Source organism: Macadamia integrifolia, chromosome 2 (genome assembly GCF_013358625.1).
Source record: "Macadamia integrifolia cultivar HAES 741 chromosome 2, SCU_Mint_v3, whole genome shotgun sequence".
Taxonomy (NCBI): Eukaryota; Viridiplantae; Streptophyta; class Magnoliopsida; order Proteales; family Proteaceae; genus Macadamia; species Macadamia integrifolia.
The window spans coordinates 2,809,114-2,819,090 of record NC_056558.1 but is presented as its reverse complement, the minus strand read 5'-3'; the positions used below and the strand labels follow the sequence as shown (position 1 = coordinate 2,819,090).

Here is a 9,977-nt window from a genome sequence, read left to right as displayed (position 1 = left end):
TAGACTACACCGACCTGAACAAAGCCTATCCCAAGGACTTCTATCCTTTACCTAGGATCGATTCCCTTATAGACTCAACTGCAGGCCACGAGATGCTAACCTTCATGGATACATACTCCGATTATAACCAGATAAAGATGAGGGTGGAAGATGAGGAGAAGACAACATTCCTCACCACTCAGGGCAACTACTGCTACACTGCAATGCCCTTTGGCCTCAAGAATGCAGGAGCCATGTACCAGAGGATGGTGAATACAATGTTCGAAAGCCAGATCGGAAGAAACATGAAAGTTTATGTTGATGACATGCTAGTCAAGAGTGCAAAAAGCACTAATCATGTGCTAGATCTGAAGGAAGCCTTCTATGTCCTGCGACAAAATCAAATGAGGTTGAATCCTACCAAGTGTGCATTCGGAGTGACATCTGGAAAATTCATGGGCTTCCTAGTATCACAAAGGGGAATAGTGGCAAACCCCTCCAAAACTGAAGCCATTCAAGAAATGTGCCCGCTAAGAAACATCCGCGAAGTTCAGAAGCAGACAGAGTGCCTGGCTGCACTGAATAGGTTCCTGTCCCAGGCCAGAAACAAGAGTCTTCCCTTCTTCAAGTTACTGAAAGGAGGAAAAGAACACCAATAATTTTGCTGGATGGATGAATGTGAAGTGACTTTTGAAGAAATCATAGGTTGCTTGACCAGGCCTCCTCTGCTGAGCCGACCAAAGTCAGGACAGGTACTACAACTCTATCTTGCTACATCCCCGGTAGTTGTTAGTGTAGTTCTCATAAGAGAAGAGGGAAAGACCCATAAGCCTATTTACTACGTGAGTCATATGCTCCTCGATGTAGAAACACAGTACCCAGGAATCGAGAAGTTTGTATTAGCATTGGTCGTGGCAGTTAGGAAGTTGAGGCCTTACTTCCAAGCACACACCATAGCTGTAATAATAGATCAGCCACTGAGGAAGACACTTCACAGCCCTAGCATAGTAGGATGGATGGTGAGTTGGGCTATCGAGTTAAGTGAGCATAACATTAAATTCCAATCAAAAAGTGCAATTAAGGGCCAGACACTGGCAGATTTCTTGGTAGAATGCACACATAAAGAAGAAGAGTTAGGGGCAGAGGCCGAGCCAAACAGAAATTGAAAGCTCTTTGTTGATGGATCCAGCACTGCAACAAGGAGCGTGTAGGACTTGTACTACAGAGTCCAAAGGAATTTATAGTATACCCTCAGATTTGCATTCCCCAAAGGAATTTATAGTATACCCTCATCTTCATCTGGGATGCACATCACCACGTAATCGGGGATACCATACCAACCCCGAATCAAGTCTAGGACTTTGGCATAAGTATGCTCAGGGTGTTGACAACGGTTTTCTTTTCACCGAAGGATGAAGCAAACCCTTCCCCCTCAGACTCTGCTAGGCCTACCTCAAGGACTTCAGTGCCTGATGGACTTACCACCAAAGTGCTTGCTACTGCGGCACTGGGGGGTTGAACTGGGGCAACCGAGCCATAATCACCTCTGGTCAAGACGGTCGCAAGCAAGACCACCTTGACAGACTCAGTACCAGAGCTACTGCTAAAGCCTGAGCTGCCACCAGAGCCTGGACAGCTTGAAGTGTCGTCACGGGAGGAACAAGTATCAGGAATGGGACACTCTGGGTGATTTTCCCCAGGCCTCATGGCCATCAAGGGGGTTTGGCTGGGCGAGTCAAGGTCACGCATAGAAGCCATGTCGGGATCACCAGGACTGACGCTAGGAAACATGAAGGGCTGAGCGAAAGAAGAATGACGAGTCACAACCATAATATGATCGTACTTACTGGTTAAAGGACGAGCTTGAGAATGACGCACTGGAGAAGATGAGCTGGTTGGAGAAACTGGTTGGTTGAAGTCAAGACGTCGGCTACTCTGAGACTCTGTAGATGACCATGCCAAGGCTAGGAGCAAGTTGAACTGACTTTATCACTCGAACAAATGTGAAGTTTTCTAGGAAAAAATGTGTCCTATAGGTGAAGTCGATGGAAAATGAACGGCTAGATCTAGCTGAGATCAACGGTCACCCAAAGAAGTCTGTTCGCCTGCCTGAGGTGAAGTTATGGCACAGTGACACGTGGCAGAAGCAGTGCGTTTTGCACTAAACGAATGGCACACGCATGTGAAAGTCAACCGAATTTAATACTCTAGTTGTCCAATCCGAACTGCTAGAGCGAGGGGCTGGTGATGAGGGTAAATATGTCCCTGACCACAGCACGACCAAGCAATGTTTGAATAACTCATACCGAATTGCCGCTTCGGCCCCACTGCAGGACGACCTGCCACCTTGGCCCCTCCGTATGTCGAACTGCCACCTCAACCTCTCCTCAGGTCGAGCAACCACCTCGGCCCCTCCATAGGTTGACTGCCACCTAGACCCCTCCTCAGGCCGAGTAGCCACCTCGATCCCTCCGCATGCCGAACTTTCACCTTGGCGTCTCCTTAGGCTGAGCAATCACTTTGGCTCGGCATCATCAGGTAGGGCTCCCAGAAATGTACACACATCTACTCTTACATTCAAGGAACGTAACCCATGATCACAAGGGCAGGACTCTATCCAATACATGTCATCAGAGGCATCCACCCCTCCCACAACTTGCACTTCTGAGATAAGAGGGGAATATTCTTGAAGTATGCCCTAGGATCTGGAATATTCCTAGCATCAGAGAGCCATTCCTCTCAGGGACTCCACATCTAACAGGACTCTCCACGAATGACTCCTTTCCTCCCTCCATGAGCAACCTATAAATACCAAGGTAAGCTCCCCCACAAGGGGATCGATCACTTCTTTTGACTGAAAACTCTCTTGAGTATCTACTGTGGAAAGATCTGACTTAGGCATTGGAGAGTCCCCAGTCAAGTAAGCCCGGCTCTCCCCTATCTTCTCTTCTGTGCAGATCTGCTGGAGCATCAAGAGTTGCAAGGAAGATCGGCTGGTCAATTTTTACCGCATCAATAACTAAATAGTTATTCTGAGAGAATCAACGGACAAAATCCATTATAACCAAACAAATTTTTTTTTTTTTTAAGAATGTGACTCCAGGAAACCCTATCTCCAAAGACTCAAGGAATCAAACATACCATAAAATATACTCTCTCCAAAGACTTAAGGAATCAAGCATGCCCTAAAAAAAAAAAAAAAGTATCGATCAAATTAAGCTTTAAATCATCAAGCTTATCTGAGTCTAAATGAAGGGCCACTTGGCTTTTCATTCTTACAATCGACGCTTTTTGCTCTCTTCCCAATCCAACGGAAAGGGAGGAAAAAACGACAATATTAATTAATATGGTGTTGCAGGTCAGTCCAACCAGGCACCGCTGAACATGGAAACTTGCACCCATTGCTCAGTTCTTAAGTGCACAATGATGACCAAAGGTTAGAAATTGCTAAGAATTATGACTAATCTATAAATAGAGAGAGAGAGAGAGCCCTTGTAACCCTATCACATACAAAGATAAAAGCATGGCTAGCATTGCTATCCAACCCATTATCATATCAGCTCTCCTCTACTTCTTCCTTAGCCTTCTCGTCAAAAGCCCAGCTGGCTGCGAGGCTGAGAACATCTTGTACAGTGACGAAGCTCTCTACAGTGGCAACTCTTTTCAATATGGAAGTTATAGCTTTACAATGCAAGAAGACTGCAACCTAGTTGTCTACAAAAATGATTCTTCCATATGGGCTTCCGGCACCGATGGAATGGGTAGAAATTGCTATTGTCGGATGCAATCCGATGGGAATCTCGTCGTCTATGAACATGATACCGATCGGGTAATATGGGCTAGCAACACCGATCGTGACTATGGTAACTAATTTCTTATCCTTCAGTGGGACGGCAACGTTGTTATCTACGGCCCTGCACTTTAGGCTACTGGCACTAGGAGACAGTACAATGGTGCAATGACTATTAGCACCAGTTAGAAGGAACCACTATGACTTTAGGAAACAGAATCCTTGATATTAAAATTTATTGTGTAACCTGTTTGGTAAACTAGTTTTTGTAACCTTGTGAGTTGTGACAAAGGAGGTGCACAAAGACCATAAATCTTTCGTCGACTTCCCTAGATCATGAGACCTTTTTGCCAAAGTTAAAATTTTCCCTTGGAAGAAATATTATACATAACTCATAATAGATATTTGTCAAAATAGAAAATATTTGGTATGCTGTCAATATTAAGTATGCTAGCACCCATTGTGTCTATATTTCTCTTCCCTTTTTCTGAAATGACCCTTATATCCTTCATGAATGATACTCTATCATGTGATCCTATTGGTGCTATCAGCTAGCATACTTGATATCGGCAATATACCTATCCTTCTCCCATATATGTATATATATATATATATAATATATTTTTTTTTTCTTTTCTTTTAAGAAAAAAATAATATATCCTATCATTTAAGTAATAATATATCTTTCAATGCATTACATAACCATCCTCTCAAGCCCATGCACCCTTTTAATAGTATTGAATTTTTCAATGTTTTATTTTATTACTTGACTCAATGTAGACGGAAATGATGACAGTCAACAAGGGACCTTGGGTCTACTTATCAGCAAAACCTAACCCAATCCAAACTGCCACATGTTTGGGCAGCTTAGGACTCTACATCTTCCTTCTTTTTAATTATACTGATTATTTGTAATGTTTTGATATATTCAATCACTACATTTCTAAAGTGAATATAGATTCTAATGATATTTTTTGTGACTGAAAAGAAAAATATTTTAAGTGCGCACGCAGCCGAGTAGTAATTATTTTCCATTTTTTTTCAAAGGTAAATAAATTTTAAATTAAAAAAATGAGACAAATAACACTGCTAGGCTGCATAGCATACACTAACACCTTCATGTGTCTATCTCTCTCATCTCTTATATGAAATGACATATTTGCTCTCTATTGTGAGATGAGAGAGAAAGAGAAACACAATGAGGTGCTAGCATATACCACACAGTTAGTGGACAAGGAACTCATTCCCTTGAAAAATATATGGGACATGGTTTTCTAAGCAAGTGGCATATGGGAGTGCATTGGTGAGGTGCAACGAAACAATATCTTACATAGAAGGACAATGAGGTCATTTCATATGAGAAGGAGATAGACATACATGTGATGCTAGCATACCTCGCCCCTGCGGTTTATTTTCCAAAATAAATTTACCAAATGGGAAGGGGCATATGAGCATCCAAAGGGAGGGGTGGGCGATCATTTCCCTATACCATGTGAGAAAACGAAGGAAACACGAATAGAAAACGTTTTGTTTTTTCAAACAAAATAAGGTAAGAGTTTTAGGGCCCGTTTGATAACGTTTAAAGAAACACGTTTCTGCCGTTTCTGTTTCCAGAAACAACAGAAACGGAGTAAAAAACGTTTGATAAAACTGTTCCGTTTCACTTATTTTCAGAAATAGAAATAGAAATTTTTACTTATTTATGATTCAAGAAACGACCCAGGCGAAACAAGTTCAACTTGTTTTGCTGTTTCTAGAAACGACTTGTGGCCATTCTTTCATTGGTCACTATTGACTTCTAAAAACATGACTTATCAAACACCTTCAATTCCGTTTCTGTTTCTAGAAATGAAAATTTATGTTTATGCCGTTTCTTGAAACAGAAACGGCAGAAACGTTATCAAACGGGCCCTTAGGTAACGAACACAATCATGAGTACAAAATTTTCTTGGCCTTTCTAAAAGTGATTTTACTTGTACTTGCAATCCAACAGAGCCCCTGGTCTTCGGATGTTGATGTCTCAACTTTTGCCCTTCTGGGAACATTATGTATCATCATCATTTTCACAATTATGAAATTATTATTTTACGCTACTGGACGTTTGCTTTTGCTGCAAATCTAAGACTATACCTTATCTTATTGGGAAATTCTTGGATATTCCAATTGCCAAGAGTGAGTGAAGGTGAATTTATAGATCAATTACTGGCTGGATTCATTTTTTGGCCAAGAATGACCCATCTCAAAGATAGGTTTAGCAACCTTACACATCTCAAAGATACATAATATTCATGGCTGCCATTGTTATCCAATCAATCATTATTTCTACTCTCCTCTACTTCTTCCTCAGCCTCCTCATCAAAAGCCCAATTGGTTGTGAGGCTGAGAACATCTTATACACAAACGAAGCTCTCAATAATGGCGACTCTCTCCAATATGATAGCTATAAATTCAAAATGCAAAAGGACTGTAACCTGGTCCTCAGTGATGCCGCCATATGGGCCTCTAATACTGACGAAAAGGGCGAAAATTGCTATTGTCGGATGCAATCCGATGGGAATCTTGTGATCTATGAACCAGGTGAACCCGATCGTGCAATCTGGGCCACCAACACCTGTCGTGACTCTGGTAACTATGCTCTTATACTTCAGGACGGCAACTTAGTTATCTACGGCAGTTCAATTTGGGCTACCGGCACCACGGCACAGAATGGTGCAATCACTTGGTTGGGGGTAATCGGGTCAGATGGACCAAAAGGTAGCATTTGCACCCGTTAGAAGGAACTACTATGTCTTTGGGAATGATAACCTTCCATGATATTAAAGTTTGTAACCATGTATTAATGTTTATACTAGGAACTTTTTATTTTTTGTTAAATTTATACTAGAACCTTTACCCTTTGACCTCGACGGGGGTGTCAATTGGTTGGTTTGGATCCGGTTTTATTAGTTTTGGTATGAAAATTGGTGAAATCAAAACATGAACCAACAAGGGTGCATTGTTTTCAGTTTGGATTCAGTTTCTTATTAATTTCTCTTATGGATTTGGTGTCAGCTTGGTCTCAGTTTGATTTTGGTTTATCATGTAAATATATTCAAAAGTACATTTATTTTAATGAATTTTTGTTTTCAATTTCTTATCAAGTTATATTGGTTTCAGTTTACCATGTAAATATATTCAAAAATATGTTGTTTAATGAATTTCGGGTTGCCTTTAGTTTCTTAACGAGTTATATTGGTTTTCGATCCAATTTTCAAAGTTCGGTGTAGTGTCGGATGTAGTCTGATTTGATTTCAATCTCCCAAACCCCAGCCCAAACCATGATCCAATAAGCTCAATTACATTTGGTTTCGATCGATTTGGGCTAGTTTTGACACCCCAAGCCTCGACTATTGATAACAGCTTTTATCTTTCCACTCCTCTCATGTAGGGGGTGCCAATCTCGGGCGAGCCTAGCTGGGCCTGACGGGTCTATACCCTTGGACTGTGACTTACCTATTTAAGGAATGAGTAGGTCTAGAGCGGTCTCATGGCGGCTCGATCAGTTTCAGACTTTAACCGGTCTTTCTCCTAATCGGGCTTTAATCGGCCCTTAAATGAAGTAATGTACCAATAAAACCTTAAATGAGCCCCAAATGGTCTTTAATTGTCTTAGATTTATTTTATTTTATTTTTAGAAATTAACTTAGATTTAAGATACTTTAATATATTTTATTAAATCATCAACAATTTAGAAAAAGATATTACACTTAATTATATTCGATAATTGATAAAAAAAAATCAATAAATATTATATTCTATCAAAAAATGTCAATATATATATAAATGATTAGGCTAAACATGTCGAGCCGAGTCGAGCTTGTAAATGGGTCGGGTATCCGTCGGACTTACCCTTGCATAGTGTAGTACCTGTTTATTAACGGGCCGGACCTAAAACCGATATGTTTAATAATAGGTGCAATCTAAATGGTTAGACCCGATCGATCTAACGGGTGCGGACTTGGGATTGACACCCTCTACTCTCATGCATGCCTCATCAAAGCACCCCATAAGCTAGAGACCTCTTGCTTCCGAATAATATCACAGCAAGTTATGGTTCTTACCAATGGGGTTGGTAGCCTAGTGGTGAAAATGCCCTCAACTCATCACCGCTTGAGTCGGCTAGTTGTGGGTTCGAGTCTTGGCATGTCCACTATCACCCATTGGTCCTGCGGAAGCGTTGTTTACCGTAATGGGGCTTGTCCTCGGGGCTACGATCACTAACATGGAGCACCTTTTTTTAGTTACAAAAAAAAAAAAAGAATATTAATAACAAAAAATTGACACATGGCATATCAAGTGCAACCCAAATTTTGTAGCATTACAGGAAAATCTTGCAGCATTTTTACGAGACTTTTAGTGGCTGTAATTTGCTTTCGCCATTAAAAGTAGGGATTTGGAAGCGAATATTTTGTACAGCCACTAAAAATCAAAAGTTACTCCGGCCATAAATAAATTCCACCCCTGAAGAATGACCTTTAGCAGCGGTAATATTTACTGGTAGTAAAAGATTCTTAATCCATTTGCTTTATACATTCTGCAGCGGTTAAAAGAATCCGATTTTATTTAGAATATTTTGCTAAAAGTTTATTAAACAAAATGGGGGAGGTTCCTAAAAGCCAATGTAGCCTCTATGCCAATACGAAGATCAATGAGAGTATGCCCGAAAACTTAAATAGTGGTGAGATTTTCATCTTTCATGAGGGTTAAGGAGTCATTTCATCCTCCCCTATGTCTAGATGCGGGGACCACGTTAACTTTCAGGTTTCTTTTTCGTTAATACAAAATTAAAATATAATGCTATAAATATTTTTATTTTTATTTTTTTTTGTAATAATGCTATAAATATTCACATTGGTAGAAACTACTAACTCAAAATATAGGCCCTTGGCAACATTAATTATTTACTACCACTAAAGATCTATTTAGATGAGTGGGTTGCTGATGAGGCAAATAAGACAGAGGTGGGTTATATGGGCAGGGTGAGGTCAGGTTCAGGGATAGCTCATGGGGGTGACAGGGAGATCAGGAAGGGGAGAGGGGTGAGAGGGAAAGCTCACAGTGGTGGCATGGAGATTGAGAAAGGAAAATCGGTCAATACTGCAACATGTGGACAAGACAAAAGTTTGATGGGATCCGATCATCATCGCCGATAAGATTACTTAAAGAGTAACAAAATGTGATGTCTATAAAATACCCTTTTTTAAGTGATGAGATGTTGGAGATGAGAATCAAAAGATATGACCCGTAATTGGACTCTTCATTCATTTCTATTACGAAACATTTCATTTTCCCCAAATTAATTGTCTTGCCTAATCAAAGGTACACGAGAGTGGTGTGAGTGGCAAATTCTTTGGGCATCAACTTTCTCTACATTCTATCCAAAAAAAAAAAAAACTTTCTTTGCATTCGTTTTCTGTGACTCTTCATCTTTTGCCAAGAATGAATACCCATCTATAAATAGAGAAAGCCCATAGCCCTACTAACCTAACCCAGCTTACACATCACTTACAAAGATACAAGTATGGCTGCCATTCCTATCCAACCCATCATTATCTCTGCTCTCCTCTACTTCTTCCTCTGCCTCCTCATCAACAACCCAGCTGGCTGTGAGGCTGAGAACATCTTGTACAAAGACGAAGCTCTCTACAGTGGCAACTCTCTCCAATATGGGAGCAATGTCCTTATAATGCAAGAAGATTGCAACCTGGTACTCTACAGGAGTTACTCCCCCATATGGGCATCTAACACCGGCGGAATGGGCAGTAATTGCTATTGTCGGATGCAATCCGATGGAAATCTTGTCATCTATGAACCTCCTACTCAACGGACAATCTGGGCCACCAACACCGGTCGTGACAATGGTGACTATGTTCTTATACTTCAGAGGGACGGTAACGTGGTTATCTACGGCAGTTCAGTTTGGTCTACCGGCACTTATGGTGCAATGAATTGGTTGAGGATAACTCGATCAGATGAGCCAAAAGTTAACAATAGCAGCAGTTAGAAGGAACTACTACTATGGCTTTAGGAAAGACAATTTGTAACCATGTATAAGGTTTATAGTTTATATTACAACCACCTTCTTCCCTTATAATTGACAGAGATAATCTTGCACTTAAATCCTTCATGCTAGATGATGGCGCGACCATTAATCATGTCTTGGGTATAT

General features: G+C 40.7%; 3 protein-coding genes across 3 annotated transcripts; all 3 read left to right on the top strand.

Annotated features, from left to right (window-relative positions):
- Positions 1 to 3,502: 3,502 nt before the first annotated feature.
- Positions 3,503 to 3,850, top strand: LOC122092933 (mannose-specific lectin-like). Its single transcript, XM_042663235.1, has one exon. The coding sequence runs from the start codon at positions 3,503 to 3,505 to the stop codon at positions 3,848 to 3,850; it is 348 nt and encodes a 115-aa protein (XP_042519169.1).
- A 2,207-nt stretch (positions 3,851 to 6,057) lies between these two features.
- On the top strand, positions 6,058 to 6,543 carry LOC122092923 (mannose-specific lectin-like). The gene has a single exon (XM_042663226.1). It carries the CDS (start codon positions 6,058 to 6,060, stop codon positions 6,541 to 6,543), a length of 486 nt encoding a protein of 161 aa, XP_042519160.1.
- A 2,752-nt stretch (positions 6,544 to 9,295) lies between these two features.
- LOC122089137 (mannose-specific lectin-like) lies at positions 9,296 to 9,873 on the top strand. Its single transcript, XM_042658638.1, has one exon. It carries the CDS (start codon positions 9,330 to 9,332, stop codon positions 9,810 to 9,812), a length of 483 nt encoding a protein of 160 aa, XP_042514572.1. The 5' UTR covers positions 9,296 to 9,329; the 3' UTR covers positions 9,813 to 9,873.
- Positions 9,874 to 9,977: the final 104 nt, after the last annotated feature.

Bases quoted from the DNA above. Each gene is read 5' to 3' on its own strand.
- LOC122092933 (XM_042663235.1), top strand. From the start codon at position 3,503: ATGGCTAGCATTGCTATCCAACCCATTATCATATCAGCTCTCCTCTAC.
- LOC122092923 (XM_042663226.1), top strand. From the start codon at position 6,058: ATGGCTGCCATTGTTATCCAATCAATCATTATTTCTACTCTCCTCTAC.
- LOC122089137 (XM_042658638.1), top strand. From the start codon at position 9,330: ATGGCTGCCATTCCTATCCAACCCATCATTATCTCTGCTCTCCTCTAC.